This window comes from Parus major, chromosome 2 (assembly GCF_001522545.3).
Source record: "Parus major isolate Abel chromosome 2, Parus_major1.1, whole genome shotgun sequence".
Lineage (NCBI taxonomy): Eukaryota > Metazoa > Chordata > Aves > Passeriformes > Paridae > Parus > Parus major.
In genome coordinates, this window is record NC_031769.1 from 31241152 (window position 1) to 31258940 (window position 17789).

The 17789-nt window shown below is 38.9% G+C and overlaps 1 protein-coding gene across 1 annotated transcript in view; it reads right to left on the reverse strand.

Moving 5' to 3' along the window:
• The window catches only part of RAPGEF5 (Rap guanine nucleotide exchange factor 5), a 157706-nt gene that overhangs the window by 114372 nt on the left and 25545 nt on the right, over positions 1-17789 (reverse strand). The window contains exons 2-6 of the mRNA XM_015618214.3: positions 14411-14461; positions 13169-13275; positions 12007-12128; positions 10533-10701; positions 5245-5311 (exon numbers count right to left, since the gene is read on the reverse strand). Coding sequence (XP_015473700.1) covers positions 5245-5311; positions 10533-10701; positions 12007-12128; positions 13169-13275; positions 14411-14461 — 516 coding nt within the window. The remainder of the gene's footprint in view (positions 1-5244; positions 5312-10532; positions 10702-12006; positions 12129-13168; positions 13276-14410; positions 14462-17789) is intronic.

Below are 17789 nucleotides of genomic sequence, written 5' to 3' on the forward strand. Positions count from 1 at the left end.
CATGTCTGGAGAAATATTAATCATGGATAATGTAAGCATAAAATTCAAGTAAAATGAGAAAGAACAGTTATTCTGCGGAAAAACAACTTGTGTGCTTCCTTGCAGCAACTGCTATACACAAGTATTATAATAATACATACAAGCTCTCTAGTAAAGAGCAGGATTTTCAATAAAAGCCCAAGCTGTTTTTGAATAACAACACCATGATTTTTCATGACTACACTTCTCGGACCCTCTCCCTTGGTTAAACTCATGTCGATGTCTCAGTTCTGGTCTATTGTCACAGGTTACTGACAGTAAGAAGCATTTCACTGATGTCTCATCTTTATCTTTTAGCATTTAACAAATACATTACCCTAAGATTATCCTTAAGAGATGCTACAACCTGAAACAATTGCAAATGTATCACTTAACCCAGTCAAACATTCAAGAAATGCAAATATCTCCATGGCTGCAAAGAAAAACCCATCTTGTCAGAGGAAAAGGCAGCATTGTGGCATCCTGCAGTTGTATTTCCAGCATTACTTTTGCTTATAAGGGGGCACCTTTTAGGTCTGAAAGATAGTGCTAAAATCACAGGTACTTAAAAGGCTGGGTTTCTATATTTTGTCTATGTCATAGTTCAAGCTAAATATTTCATATTTTCCTGCTGGCCAGGAATGCTGCTGGTCTTTTACTTAACTTGAGCAAAACCCTTCAGATAAAGCAGGAGGAAAATATGTTTCTTTGGTGTTAACAGTAAGCAAAAGTTCCTTCATCAAAGTGTTCCATCATGATAATCTGAGCTCTCTCTCATAGGATTCACTCCAATCACAAAGAATTGGTCCTGCTGAGCATCCTTCTGGATTTGATTGGCGTCCCTAGATTTCATAATCTATATGCTTTTGTCTATTTTAGCATAAATGCACCTGACATTCCTGCTGGGCATGCAATTCCTCTGCATTATTACACCAATGGAAATCCATGTACAGCACTCATTCCTCACTGCACACATGCTACCCATTACCATACTTCTTCCTAATAGGATTTCAGTTACCGCCTGTTTGACAAAATCAATAGTTGCACATCACATTGAAGATAATAATGCAGACACAAAATAAAATATATAAACACGAACTCCGCCTAGCATATTGACACATTAAATTTTAAAAAATGTTTCATACATACAGCTTGTTGCTACAAAGCTAACACTATCCAAACAGTATCCCATTTGAGTAGCATTGTAGATGTCAAAACTGATTCCGCTTAAAGGCCAGTTCACCACACTGTCTTTACAGAAATGTTATGAAAGTCTGAAAGAGAACATTTTAAATAGGTAGTTGGCGTGTTACCACATCTCCTTCTTTTTGCAACAGAGAAGAGTATGCCTAGAAAGTGATACCCAGGTATACTTCTGCTTGATTAAGTACAAATGGCTCATTTATATGGTGAATCTTGTCTTCAAAGAATGGAGAATTTTAAAAAGTAAATGACAACTACTGGTCTTCTCATCACAAATCTTATAATTTTGTCATAGTGAGACATAACTGTGCATCTAGCAGACAGTGCATACCACCTCTACTTTTTTCCTTTCTCTTTTTTCTGCCCATGGTAGCTTTTTGTGAGACAGTATTCTAGATGCCATTGTGCCAAGCAGGACTTCAAATATAAAGTGTCAATCCTTACAGAATGTCAAAATCAAATCCTGCAGCAGAAGTCTCTACACAGCAGGGTTTTGAAAATCACCAAGAGTCTAGTTCACATTTTTGCATCTCAAGTTACGATAGTTTGATGGACTCTAAATAAAAGTAATATTGGCTGATGCCTTAAAGTACAAGAAAACTATTTGCCAGATACACCTCATTAACACCCTGATATTCTCTTCTGTTTCCTCACAAGCTAAGGTAAAAAAGCTTTGCAGTGGAATCACAGCCATCCCACTGTGTTCTGCTTTTAGCACACAAAACACTGAATATGAAGCTGCTCTTCAGGACACAACATGGGATGCATGATGGCTCTGGAATGCTTTTTTAAACCCATGACTAATCATTGCATTTTTTTAAAAAATTCATGACCAAAAAGATTATCTGATGCAAATGTATTTCTAATGGCATTTTGCACTGCTTGCAAATTTTGCACTGCCTGCCTTTAGAATTTAAGTTTGATGGTTTTGTTGGTGCCTGGTGTAATGGAGCATATGATATAAGCATATAATTTGATAGGTAAAAAGAGGGATTTTTTTAGGCACACAGATTCCTCCAATGTTGCTTGGTTTATATCCTCACAGTCAGTGTAGATTTGGAAACTTGGAATGGAATCCCCTGAAAAAAAAAGCTGACACAGAAACTTTCTTCTGACCCCTCAAAAAAAAAATAATTTTTTTATCCCATGAAAAGCAAAAAGAAAAGTAGAAGATATAGACGTGGGATTTGCATCTCCAGTTAAAAAGTCAACCCTAATCTTTGACTGCTTTAGTGCTGGGCTGGAAATAGGGATGATTTTGTGGGTTTTTCACACTTCTGAAATACTGGTGTGAAGAGCATCATGAGCAGGATTTTCAATTATGAATTCTTCAAAGAAGAACATTTTAATTTTGTACAAAATACATAAACATGCAGTGAGCCAAAAAGCCACTGGGAACACATTTCCAGTAATAGGTAATAACTTCACTTTCAGTTTCCAGGTCCTGCTTACAAAAAAAAGAGAACCTAGATACCAGCCCTCTATTGAATGGTGTGAGCTGAGATTTCATATTCTTCTGGGACATAAAAAGACTTTCCATGAGGTTGCAGTGAGTATTCTAGGTCTCAATCTACTGTATGGAAGAAAGGCAATATTCTGGAGGGATAAACAGGAAAGGTTCATATACAGATGTTAAAATTTGGAGGATTCTGCTCTGGTCTTATGCTTTTTCCCCAGGGGTAGACAAGAAATCATAGAGGCACTACAAAATGCTGTGGAAAATCAGAAAATCCAGGAGAAAAGATCAGATTCTTGACATCGCTATGGCAATAGATAGGTCTCAGGCCATCTGGAGATGGAACTGTCTAATTTTTCTTCAGCTAGTTAGCTACAGTAATGAAATGGTTCATTTAAGAAAACCCTGTCCATGTGCCCTATTGTTAGAATGACACGGGAGGTAGTTCACAGGCTTGACCTTGCAGATGTGAAGCACTCTGAACTCACTGTCAATTAGGTGTTTAAGGATTTGCATGTCACTCAAGTGCATCCAGCAACTGCTAGATCCAGTTCTTAAACTCCAAAGGTCACTTTGTTTTGTTGAGTGTGTCCCTTTTTTTCAATTGACAAACCCCCCCCATTATTCTATTTTTGATAGGCAAAGCTTTTGAGGAGAACTGGCAATGTTTTATAGAGTCGGTGTTTCGCAAGTTTTTGAAAAAATATAACTTTGCAGAAAGCCTTTCACAGTTTTCTATTTTTGCTCTGCACAGTAACAAAAATGGAGGATTTTGAGGTTCTGAATTCACCATTCATTTTCAGTTAAGAAAAAAAGCAGCAAAAACAAGGAATTTAAATATTGAGACAATAAAAAGAAATCTAAAACACAGCATTTGCTTATGCCATGCATTTTAAAAGAGTGTTGCATAAAGTTATACAGTTATAAAGATATACAGAATCACTGGCTTTCCAAACACATTATGAAATGTGTTTTGTAAAGAAATTTGTCTTTTCAAAAGACAGCAAAAATTCTCCTTTCCTTCCATTTTCCAGCAATTTCAAGATAGCACTTTACTTATTTTTCTTAAAATAGGTCTTATTCCCATGCCTTTTTTATAAAAACTATACCTTGCTTGCTTCATTTTTGTCTCTGTACTTTCTCACATACCAAAACCAGAACTAACTCTAATTCCATGTTTTGATGATACCATGACTTAGGTGTGGTGTTCACAGAACTTCACAGTCACAGAGTGGTAGAGGTAGAAAAGCACCTCTGGAGATCATCTGATCCAAACCTCTGCTGAAAATCATGGCCAGCTAGAGCCTGTCCATCAGGTATTTGTACACATCCACAAGGTCCTCCCATATCCTTCTGTTCTCCACTGAACTCCACTCCCACTTTTGTCAGAGCTTCCTGGTAAATCAAGTACTCTATTCCCAACCATCCGCGTGGTCATTCACACACACTCCAGGACATCCATATCTCTTGTACTGAGAGTTCAGAACTGGACCCAACATTCCACATCTGGCACACCACTGCTGAGGAGAGGGGAATGATCACCTGTTTTAGGTAGTGCTGCTCAAGAAGAACTTGCTTTCTTTGCCCCAAGGGCATGTTTCTTGTTCAACCTGCTGTGTACCAGGACCCCCAGGTTCTTTCCTGCAGAACAGCCCCCAGTCTGTACAGAATCATGAGGTTATTTCTCCCAGATGCAGGATATTGCATTGCCCTTTGTTGACTTTCCTGAGATTCCTGTTGGCCCATCTCTCCAGACTGTCAAAGTCCCTCTAAGTGGCAGCACAACCACAGAGTCATAGAATTATTTTGGTTGGAAAAGACCCGTAAGATCAAGTCCAGCTGTCAACCCAGCACTGCCAAGTCTACACTAAACCATGTCCCCATGTGCCACATCCACACATCTTTGAAATACCTCCAGGGATGGTCACCACACATTCCTCCCATTGTTGCATGGCTTGCTAATTTTCTGATGGTGCACTCTGTGCTATCATACAGTTACATCAAATTGAGTCAGTCTGGCTTAACTTTCTGGAGTCCTGTCTGTCTGTTTCTTACAACAGGGATCTCACAAGACAGGCAAGATGCACCAAAGTCTAGCACAGACAGAATGAGCTACTGTTTATTATGGTGGAGTTTACTGAGGCTAAACATAGTTGGGAAGCTCGGGTTTCCCAGGTGGGTCTCCTCAGAAGTCCATGAGAATCTGCACAAGGGCTCCTGAAGACTTTTCTCTCCCTTTGTCTCCCATGGGTGTACACTTGAACACAAGGGTCCGAGTGTAAAGCACATCACACAAAAGTCACCTTGGTCCTCCAGGTTGGTGTCTTCTGGGCCACGAACAGCACCTATTACAAGAGCAGGCTGCTGCAGTCCTTGCTTGGGTTGATTTTAATAGCTTTGGAATTGTACACTAAGACCTCAGCAAAGCTCTCCCCTTCCAGAGACTAAAAAAACTGTCTTCATATACAAACATCTGTTCACTTAGACTAAGTCTTTAATTTGAAAGGATCCAAAACATGACAATATTTCAAACATGATCAGTTCAAACTTTGATGCAATGACCTTACCGCAGAAGTGAGACGAGCAAGAATTTCAGCATTGGTTTCTGCTGTATCTTCTATTTTTTGATCAGGCCTTAAAAAATAAAAATAAGATTTTATTATTTCTTTCATTCTGTTTCAACATCTTTTGATTCCTGGAAAGTAAGGAACTGTGTAGCCACAGGCACTAATGTAAAAGGGCCTTTGAGATTCCACATCAAAATGAGGACTGCAACACGACAATAATTAATCATGTCAGTAATGACAGAGTACACCCTTTGTCCCTTGCTGTCAAGAACTCTTTTGATCCGACCAACATGAAGCAGTGAGAGAATTCTTCAGCTATAAAAATATGATGAAGAACTGAAGAATGCAGGACCCTTTTAATCCGAGTTGCTTATTTGACTGCATATTTTGCTTTGCTAAAAACATACTCTATAAACAGAGCAAAGAGTTTTCTATCTGCCCACCATCCAGCTTTGCTAAGATGTGGAGCAACACCTATGGAATACAACTTCATGTAGATGAAAACAGACAAGATGAAAACATCAAAACAATTTTGTGACATGAGAAATTCGATATTCAGGAAAAATAACTGAAACTGAAAACAATACATTTAAGAAGCCATAAACAACCAAACTAAAGTAATGGCTGAGAACAATATTAGGTTGTCTTGACAGTAACTCACAAGAAAGAGACTTAATGTGTCTTTTCAAGAATGAGGCAGTGAAGGTAGAACTCTCCCAGAAACTGTCCCAGAAGTCTGGCCCACATGGAAATAGCCACACAAAAGTGGACAGTACAGGATAAGACTGAGTTGATCTTTAAAACAGTCTAATTCCCATCACTAAACTATCTGGAAACCTTTCAGAAGCTTTATTGACAATCAGAAGCATTATACCAAAGTGATAGGGTTAGAACTACAAGAAGAAGTAAAAGGAAATGCCCTTGAGATCTTTACTTTTCATGGTATTCAAGAAGCATGCCAGCCAGCTGAACAGATACACAAAACTGCAGCTGCTGTAATAAACATAAATCCCAGGTATTAGCAGAAGCTTCTGTCTTTGACTAAATTATTTAATTGCTTATATGCCTTGATGTCCTTAGGGAGAGAGCTGGCAACACATCTGGAATATGCAGCTGGTATATTGTGGTTCTTACATCCCATGAAATTTCATTCCCTGATTAAAAAATTAAGGTCAGAAAGCACAGAATGACACATGCATTCATTTTGGGGCAAGCAAATTCAGATCAAAATGGTAATTCAGATTAAAATCAAAATTATTTTCACAACTGCCTTTCCTATTCAAAGAAAATGTGGTTTAACATTTTAAATGTTACAAACAGCCCAAAAGAAAAAAAATGAATGCATTTTAATTTACAAAGACTGATTTATTCAGGTTTTCTCTTTATAATTTGGAATGTGATTAAAATAACTGAACTCTTTAGATATTTCCCTACACATCTGTTCTCTTCTGATCTCTCAGAACCAGGCTAGGACCTGATTCTTCCAAGTTGGAGGCAGAAGACAGCAGCTCAATAGACACAGCCACAGATGCAATCTATAAACCCAGATCAGCACATAGCATAGCTAGCTCCTTCTTGGGCCTTTATGGCTTCATTTTCTATTTAAAAATACTCCCCCAGTATTTATCTGCCTATGAGTATCAAATACTTCTGAAACCATGAATACACTAAAAATTAGAGTCAGCTCTTCAGAATCAGGGAGGAAGGGTATATTATGACCAGGCCAATGGACCAAAAGCAACAGTTATCACCTTAATTTTTTCAAAAGTGGACAGCTAGGACCTAGTGAGTTTGGTACCAAACAGTAGCTACAAAGCCCAGGCAAATTAGTGCTTACACAGTTCAGTGATCTGTGGGCTCGGTCTGCTAAGCAGAGTGAGATGCAGGGATGCATGTCCTAGATCTGCAAGCAGGTAAGTCATTTTCCATACAATAACCAAGAACTGTTTGTGTTCAGCAAAAGCTTTCCAGGAACTCCATAAGGTAGTAAATAAATCAATATCCCATCCTGACTATTAGCATTAAAACCAAATTACTTTTAAGAATGGTTACTTTTCTGATATCAATAAAATGAAAATTGTTTCAGGACAGAAGACAGAGTGCAACACTCCTGAAAGTAAAAACCAATGCAATATTAAGAAAAAAAAATCTGTTAACATATTTTTCCAATAATTTTAAAAAATATTATGGGCTACATTTCAACAGTCTCAGGTACCAAGTGCATTCTTGAAATGTTCACCAAGTCTACCAGTGGTTCTGGGAATTGTTATAAACACTCCCATTTACAAAGAAGGAAATAGAAGCACACAAGGATTAAACACCTGATACAACAACCTTGCAGTAACTGGGAAAGAATTCAGCAGGCATTGAATAAGAGCCTAAGTGATTGCTCAAGGTTGTAAGGAAGTCCATGGCACAGCTTTCAATTCAGATTTTTTGTTCCCAGGCTATTGCCATATTCACTTGTTTTCTACTCAAGTAGAATGACTATGATTAACATGGGGTGTTTAACAGCCCTAAGAAGCCTCTGCATTTGTCCCATCTAATTTGACAACATTTACAGGGTCTGAATCCTGTGGAATACACACAACATTAGCCTTCTGATTAGCGTGACCTGCTGAAAATCTGCTATGTTCTGACTTGTTTTCCATGGTGAATTCCCACCAATGTTATATTGAGTGTAAGGAATTTCCACCAAGGCCAACAGGGAGCATTTATTCAGGAATCATAAGCACATCTCACACTTCAGACCGGTACTTTCATTGTAGAGTTTCCTGTAGTAATTTGGTAACACCACTAAAACTGAGCAGGAACAAATAAAGCTCACTCAAAAATCCATACAGCAAGTCAAATCTGAGCTATGTCTGTTTAACAAGGTTTCCAGAACAGCTGCTGAAGGAAGTGCCCAGAGCTGCTGCTGCCTACTCAGGTCCACAGACTCCTTCTGGGAGAGCAGAACCGTGGTACCCCAGGGACCCACTGATGCACCCAGCAGCCCAGGCAAGCACAAGGCTGCTGTCCACAGCTGCAGAGGAGACAGAGCATCTGGCCCCTGGGACCAGCATGAGACTGCCAATGCTCCCTTCTGGTGCACAAATGGGCATTTGCTTCTGATCTCATCAAAAGCAGGGAATTGAATTAATGAAGTAAGAGTTTCCCTACCCCTACGTACTTATAGGGGTAATGCAATCATTATAGACTGTGAGAAAAGCTAAGACAGAAAAATGAGTACAAAAATATTAAATTATAAAATATCTTAATGATATCTCATATCTTAATGATATGCAAAACAGCTTATATAGACAAGAAAAGACAAACCCTGCAAGGAAAGGTTTTTAGAATTGCCCTCTTTCCTCATGAAAAAGAGTATATGGCTTTATTTAACCAGGTAAGGCAACTTTAACAAACATCTCATCACACCTATTGCATTTCTGGCTGTGTTTTAGCAGTTTATTATTTGCATCAAGCATGAAGAATTTTGAACCTGGAAAAGTCTCCTTCTGCTTTAACATCACATTCCCTCAAGGGTACAGCATTATTTAAAATTCAATTCCTACAATATATACTTTTTCAAAAATCACCCTCACAATCTGACAGGTAAAAGCTCCAGAAAACAATTTTTCAGTGACAATATTCCCAAAAGGAATCCAGCTTCAACTCAAATTTGAATAATGCGAGCAGGAAGGAGCTGGAAATGTACATTAATGAATAATTGTTCAATTCATGTGACAGGGATCATCTTCCACTGGAAATGACAGTTGCACTGAAATGATAAAACTGCAGAGTGTAAACTTGAACCTAAAAAGCTTTTAATCCATTTTCCTACCCAGCATCCTTCACGTAACATATCAATATGACCCATCTGTCCTGTCCTTCTGATTCAAATTCTTTGAACAAGTAGACACAAACCACGAAAAGTGGTCTGATTTACAGTGATGAGAAAAATCCCAATTCCCACTAAAATCAAGATCAAAATGCCCTGATATTTAAGGGACAGACACACCATTTAGCACCAGAGTTGGCTGGAAGACAAGAATTTCTATTTGCAAAAGTAGTCAAAGGTTTTCTCCCATGTGAGTCAGCTGCTTAGAAGATCATTTTCAGTCCTGCTGCTCTAGCCAGCTTGGGGTTCTTGTCACTTGTCTACACTCACTCAAGCTGATCAAATAAATGCATTTTGAAGGGAATCTCCACTCCAAAACTGCCAATATTTGATTGGTGAGGGCAGTCAGGAGTAGGGAGGGGAATCAAGTTTCTGCCCTGAACCATGCAGCCAAGTTACTGAGGTTTCTTCCTACCAACTCAGCATGCGTGAATTTAAGAATCTGGGCTTGAGACAGCTTACAGGGTTTTCTGACTTTGTGCTCCTTTAAAATATTTCTACTGGATATTCACCTCTGAGAATGAGCAGTTTTAAAAGCTAGTATGCAGAGAAGGAAAGTACTCATAGAAGAAAGATTTGTCTTTGGCATCAAAAAGAATAAATTCTGGTACTGACAGGGTAATAGTTCTCCAAAGTATTGGGTTGGAGGGTCATCATGCTAGGGACAATGAAAGAATTTAACTGAACTTGTCTCTTCAGGCCAGCTCCTGCAGATTTACTAAAGCATAAATTGTCATGAGCCTCCAGAGCTCTCACTAACACCTTTCTCTTCTATTTTGGCCTCTCACTGTGGAACAAATAACTATGTTTTCCTTCTAGCCACTCAGTGCAGACACCTGAGCACAAAGAGCACAATAACATACAAGTGAAAGGGGAGACACATAGGAAGCAAAACCCTTAAAAGGCATATTCTGAAAAAGGAATAATAATATGAGTTTACAGAGCTCTTGCAAAAATACATTAGAAAATTAAAATCAAATGACCGAAGGTACCACATTTCCACCCATCTTGTCAATCCATCTGAAACCTGATCCTGACACATGACAAGGGCATCTGATCTGCTAGTCAATCAGCACCAGAGCATCCCTGCTGCCAAATTAATGCCAAACTTCCAAATGTAAGAGAAGACAAAAAAAACCCACGTGCCAAGGTAGTATAGCAAGCTAGAGGCAGCAATACAGTGCTTAAAAACTGTAATATGTCCAAAACTCCTAGTCAAGTGTCTCCATTTTTGTACCCATACTGACCTTCTCAGATGAAAAGCACATCTCTACAAGATTTGTCAACCCCCCCAAAAATACTGTCTCATTTGCAAGGTGATTTTGGGGTAAACAGTGTCATTATAAGGCCAGATACTTATAAAATGGTCAATAGAAGTTGCAAACAGCTGTACACACACACTTACAGATTGCACATGTCAATCCTGGGAGGAGACAGTGGCAGCAGTTGAAGTAGGAGCTTTACTCCATTCTTCCATGCTTCCTCTTTCTCAAATTCACAGAAAAGGTAGGTACATTCATCCGCTGAGAACTGGTAGAAAGCATGACTGTCTTGAAAATAGAGTTGTCTGTCCACTGTTAGAAAAATAATATTAGATACCCTTTAAACCTTCACCATGTAACATACATTCTGTATTACACTTGATCTTAATGCTGAGTTGTACCATCACTTGGAAAAAAGGATTGAATATTCAGCACAGAAACAATCCTCAGTTTAATTCAGTGCATAGAAACAGGAAAACCCCAAAACCTCAGTTTAAAGATCTCCAGGAGCCTGAAATTTAAGTCTTAAGACTGATGAGTGTTTAGTCAATTTCAGAATCAGTTCAGGTTTAGGGAATTAAAACCTTTCTCTTTTTTGTTAGATTCCTCAGTTTCCATTGGTTTCTATACTGTTTTCAATAATGATCAGGCACCAGTAAACAAAGTTTAGTAATGGGGATGCAGCCCATCATTATTCCAGCTTTTCCTCAAATTCAGGGCTACTGGATTTGTAGACTAAACCTGGATAAGATTTACTTGTTGTCTTCCCTGAAAGATTTGTTTGCTAGGGAAGAAGGGACAGAGTCCAAAGCCAAAAGCACAAGCTCCTGCAACAAATAATTTAGCCCTTGCTGAGGCTGCACCACCAGACATGCTGTCAGTTTAGTTGAAAAAAAACCTTACACTGTCAGTGTACACATGCAGAAATCTTCCACAACTCCTCACCTTTTCACAAGAAAGAGGTTAAATGTCTAGCACAGACCCCAGGGTGGGGTATGACCTAAGCTGAGCTGCCTAAGCAGTCCCAGCCTCAAAGCATCAGATATCCAGAGGCTGGTTACCAGTGAAATTATCACCAACCATGTTATCTGAACCAAATCCCTCAGTTTGGTGGTGGAGCTGGGGACAGCAGGGTAGGACCTGGCCTCACTACCATCTCAAGGAGCTGGGTCCTCTCTCAACCCACTGTAATTAAAAATTGTGGAAAACAGAGAGGAAAAGAAAATCATTAATAGCTACAGAAGTCATCTGGTAAAGCCATAATCTGCAGCGTCTAAACAGCTGCTGTCTTGTGAGAAACCTAAAATAGCTTGTGGGAAAGAAAAAAAAAAGCCTGGAAAAGACCAGCACTCTGTCTGCAACTTGATAATAGGCAATTACAGTTGCTAAAGCAAAGGGAACAAAATTGCCACAAACAAAGGATTGATCTTAGGTATTTGTGAAATGAAAGGTCACAGACGTGAGCCTCCCAAAAAGATAGTAGAATAAAGAACTGGCAAGAAAATTTGATCAATCTGTGCTTTTTTCTTTTCCCTCCTCTGATCAAAACCACAACTCTTGTCCTATGCAGGAGACAGAGATAGCCTTCCTCACACTGGAAGTAGTGGCAGGACTGACCTGACAATATAATGCCCATATCCAGGAGGAGCTGCCACACTCCAACTGCTGTAGATCTGCACTTGACAAAAGGGCACTGCTCCAAAAGCCAGTCCACGAGTTCTGATCCAACACAACTTCTCCTGAAAACAGGCAAAACATCACTTCTTAAACTACAGCAATGTTAAAACATTCTTTTATAATAAAGAGCTATTTTTAAAGCTACCAAAAAGCCTTTTTGCTCAGCATAGAAAACTCTTTGTCTCAACTCCTAATTTTTGTACACCTATTCATTTCAGGGGAAGAAATTACATTGGCAAGCCTCAGGGGATACCTCCAGCTACAATGAGGGAACTTATGTTAGAAGAGCAAGTTCCCTTACATACCTGATTCATGTAGTATACTTTGCAATATGTAGCATTTTTATCAATTTGTGCTGCATACAGTTCATCCAAAGATGCATGAGATAAATAAAATCCAACTTTTAGCCTCAGGATTTTCTTTTCTTTCTGAGCATAGGCATAATCAGTATAGCTAAACAATATATGTAAGACCTTTAAGTGCTGCTCTGGGATGTACTTTTAATGGTAAATGTGTATATTTAAACAATAATTAAAAAGTAATGGATTTCTCTTAAACACAGGTGTGAATGAATGGTGCTATAGTAGAGAGCTGTATATTTTGGTATAACTGAAAATAGGAGGAAGTATTTATGCTACAAGGCAACACAAATGGAAAATCACTTCATTACAGAAATATTCCATAAATTACATGCAGGAATCACTGTGTCACTAAATCCTAGAATAAAATTAAGCTCTTTTGTAACACCAAATCAGGGCTGAAATTAATACTCTTTCTTTCCATCAAAATAACTGACAAACACTATTGTATGTGAAAATCATAAGCATTTGAATAAATGGATATACAATCAGGCCACTGCTGCTTTCTGAAAACTGACATTGTAATGCAAGAAAACATATAAAGGTACATGTTATATAAACATAACATGTTTACATAAAGAACATAAACAACATAAAGAAATGTTTTAAGAAAATTTTTTCAATTCTTAGTGACATATGCAGAATCTTTCACTCAGAATTTACTCTCTTGTCAAATCATAGAGGCATGGATAAATGCAAATAAAAACTCTTAAAACTGATTAAAACAAATTATTTTGATTTACCTGCAAATGCCAGTAAGGTACACCCTGTCTTTAATCAGGTCAGAAGCTTGTAGAGTAAAAATATTCCTGAGAGCTCTCCCAGCACAGGAAGAACTTTCTCCATAAATCTGAATGAAAAGAGAAATTGAAAACTGTGACAAACAGGGATTTATTCCTGCTGTAGTAAATTGCCTTGCCACTGTCCACTCCCTCCCTTTGAGCAATGCCTTCTTCACAGGTAAATGACAAGCAAGCACTCAAAGTCTCGCAGGAAATGCACCCCAGCTTCTGCCAGTTGTATCATGTGTTGCAGGTGCCCTATGAGCTGGGCTGATTTTAGATTGGCTTCCCTAGAAAAGGAAGGTTTTACTAGCCATCCATCAGCTTTACTTTTGAGAAAGTTAAATGAAAACACATGTTATTCTAGCAAAGCAGAGACATATGAGCTATTGCAAAATCACACAAATATAGTTTAAAATAGATATAATTTCCAATGTATTTGGGCTAAATAATTTATTTCAAGCCTAATACGCACTGAAACACTATTTCATAGTCTTTTTGTTCAGAACCTTTGGAGGTTTCCTATGACAGCTGTAGATCAGTTCATCCATGCATTGCCAGGAGGATATGGCCTTTCAGAATGGACACACCTCTGATTCCCCCACACCTGGTTTCTACCCTGCACCTCAAGGCTGCAGATGTGTCTGTCAAAACAGAACCTAAATCAGTCTTCCATAAAACCATGTTCCACCCAGACTCCCTGTACCACTCCTTACTGAAGAATTTACCTTGGGCTTGTTTTGTGATGTTTCCTCACTGTCCCATCAATACACACCAAGTGACACAAAGAACTAACTTGATGCTGTTTGGTTTCATCTTTTTGTTTGTTTGCTTCCTACGTTTAGGAACTTTTTAAGGCATACAGAATAGACCTGAGACAGCAAGCCAGACGTTCATCTTGTGGCACGCAAACCACAGTTCTCAAATAGTGTAAAAGTAAGCTAAACTGTGGCAATCATTGAAGTGACTGGGAAGCAAGTGCACACTGGAATTAACAACAATTCAGTTTGCAAACTCAGAAATAGAAGGACATGATTTGTGTCACACACACACACAAAGTGATAACTAACTTCTTAACTGGATTTAACTGCAGGTCACATTCACAAGTGTCTTCAAAGCTACCATTAAGAGGTTGAACTGAAGCAGAAGCATTCCTCACATGTTGTTTGATGAAACAGAATTAAAAAGAAGCTTCACAAGTACCTTATTTGAAGGAGTTTCCAAATAGGGATTTGAAATTCTTCTGGACAGGGTCTGTAAAATAATTTGGTAGACTGTTAGTTTTCTTATGGTTTTGGCATATGGAAAAAAAAAAAAAGTAGCTGCAATCTAGTCTTTTAGCTATTGAAATCTACATAAAAAGAATTTATCTATTCATCTGAATATGTCTCCAAATAATAATTGTTTCAGAACAGGAAGAAGGTTTGGTAAACTCAGTTCTATGTTTTTATTACATTTATTCTTATCCGGAAAAGAAGATGAACAATGAGATGGCAAAACCTACAGATAAAACACAACTATTTGGTGAGGAAAGATGAAAAATGACAGTGAAGAATATCAAGATAAACCTAAAAAATGCTGGGTGAAAAGAAAATATTGTGATGAGCTCAATATTGAAATCAGCATGTACTATAGGGAGAAAATGTAATTACACATACTTTCAAAGCAAACTTTATCAATTCAGTAAAGACACCTCAGGGTCACAGAACCCTTCTCAAGGAAGAACACTCTTCTAAATGAAATTATTAATTGTAGTTAAAAGAAATTAGGATAAATGGTGAATGAAATGGTGACCAGTGGGGAGGTGACTCATGTAGATCAGTGTTATCTCTGCTGTGACACATGTTGCAGTCGTAACAGCATCTCAAGAAATGAATGCTGCACTGTTAGAGGGGATTCAGACAATAATAGTGGGAATAATAAAGGATTTGGATAAATTTTAACATGAGAAAAGACAGAAAAACTATTTACCTTACAAAGGAGAGATTACAAGAGACATAATGCAATTATACAATATGGCACAGAGAAAAGGCAGATTTTCTGTGCTCTGCTTCACATTACACAAGAATAACTGATCACTCAGTGAAATTAGGGAGTATTCATATTTGAGGAGACAGAAAGAAAAATCACAAATAAGTCTTCACAGCAGGGACATGCAAGTGCCAAAATCTCACCACTCATCAATAAAGACTGGGATTTAAAATTAAAACATTCACAGTGAACCAGGACTCTGAAAGACAGAGACAGGATAAACATCTCCACAAGAATCAGGTTACCCCACTCTTACTCACCATGATCCTCCCATATCTTGTCACTATTAAAAGACAAGATATTGTCTATACTGATGCTTACTTGCAACTTCTATCTTACTACAAGCCACACAAGATACAAATAAACACTGCCTAAAATAAGCCTGGAAGTGGAAAAGAAGGTATTGTGGAGGTGCACCAGCACTACAACAGGAAGCTCATGTGGTGCACCCTCACATTATTCCAACTTGTAAGCAGCATAATTAATTCCTTGCTTTGAGAAAGATCCAATTCTCACACCCTTCACACCCTGTAAGAATTACAGAATCCATATTTCAGTAACACCACCTGCTTTTTTTCCTCCCTGTATTCTTGTCCCTGTATTTTTAGAAAGGGAAGGGATGAGGAACCACAGAGGCACCTATCGCTGTTTACCCTTCCACGCTCATCACAAGCCTTAGTGTACTTCCATGCATTACAGTAGCTCCATATGGAAATACTGTAACATATAAGCCTAATTTTCCTCTCCCGTGCCCAACAAAGATGCTGAAAGAGTGCAGCAGTGCCTTGGATCACACTTACTCTTCCTAGCCGGCATGTCATTAACACCTTGGCTCTGCAGCAGCCCTACATACCACCACTTTTCTTGGTTTCTGTCCAAGTCTTTCATTCCACAAGCCTCACTCACTGCAGCAGCACAGTCAAAGTTTATGCATGGATTTCCCTGCTCCTTTCCCAGGCTGGTGCTGACAGAGGACAGGGAGGATCACCCAGGGAGAACCGGTACTGCAGTGTGCACTTACATGACACTGTAAGGTGAAACTCAGCAAAAAGGACAAATTTGGTTGCCTTCTACAACAGGGATATAGTAGTGATGGATAAGAGAACAGAGACTGAGATCTACCATTTACCTTGTGTAAAACATTTTGTACTATCCCATGCATATCCTTGACACTAAAATGGAGAGACATGGATTTGACAGGTGGACAGTGGATAAGGAAATGGACACACTCAAAGAGTTGTGGTCAATGGTCTGATGGCTGTGTGGAGACCAGTGATGAGTGGTGTCCCTCTGGGATCTGATTATTTAACATCCTGATGTTAACATGGGAACGTGGGCAATGGGATTGAGTGCACCCTCAGCAAGTCTGGGGATGACAAGTTCACTGGCGTGACTGATATTCTAGAGGGAAGGGATTCCATCCAGAGAGACCTGGGCAGGTTGAGGGCTGGGCCTGTGCAGTCCTCATGTATCTCAACAAGGCCAAGTCTTGTGCTGGGTTGGGGTAATCCCAAACATGGACACAGGCTGAGTGATGAGTGGATTGAAACCAGCCCTGTGGAGAAGGACTTGGGCATGTTGGTGAATGAGAAACTGGACATGATCCAACTGTATCCTGGGCTGCATCAGAAGAAAGAGGAGCAGCAGGTTGAGGGCAGTGATTCTACACCTCTACTGCGTTTTTGTGAGACCCCTACTTGGAGTACTGCATCCATTTGTCAGCCTCCCAGTGTAATAAAGATGGGGATCTGTTGGAGGAAGCCTAGAGGAGGGCCACCGGGTTGAGCATGAGAATGGAGCACCTCTCCCATGGAGGTAGGCTGAGAGAGTTGGGGCTGTTCAGCCTCGGGAAAAGAAGGCTCCAGGGAGACCTTGTAGTATCTTCCAGTATCTAAAGGAGGCCAACAGGAAAGACATAGATGGACTTTTTATCAGGGAGTATAGTGGAAGGACAGCTGGAAATCATTTTAAACTGCAAGAGGGTAGATTTAGATTAAATATTAGGAAGAAATTCTAAGGAGTCTGCAAAAGGTGTCTGATGCTGAAAACCAGTACAGAAAAGAGCCCAAAACTTCTAGTTTATCCTTCAGACCAAAAAAGTACTAGTTCTGGTGCACGGAAGATGGGAGGAATCACAGTCCTGAAATGGGATGAGGGAGGACAGGACAACAGCTTTTCAGTGGCAGCCTGAACCCACATCAATGTGGAGAAAAGATGAAACACTGGAGAGACCATGAGAGTACATTTAGCCTGCTATGCAGGAACCCAACCACCCAAAATTTCTAGAAGCATAAGAAAATAGAAACTGGATAGGAGAAAATAAATAAAAAAAAAAAAACAAATCAGGAAGTGGCTTTCTGGAATAAGAAAAATTGATACAGAAATTCAGGATTTTTGTCCTAGCTACCATGATAGATTTCTTTTCTTTTCTTTTCTCTTTTCTTTTCTCTTTTCTTTTCTCTTTTCTTTTCTTTTCTTTTCTTTTCTTTTCTTTTCTTTTCTTTTCTTTTCTTTTCTTTTCTTTTCTTTTCTTTTCTTTTCTTTTCTTTTC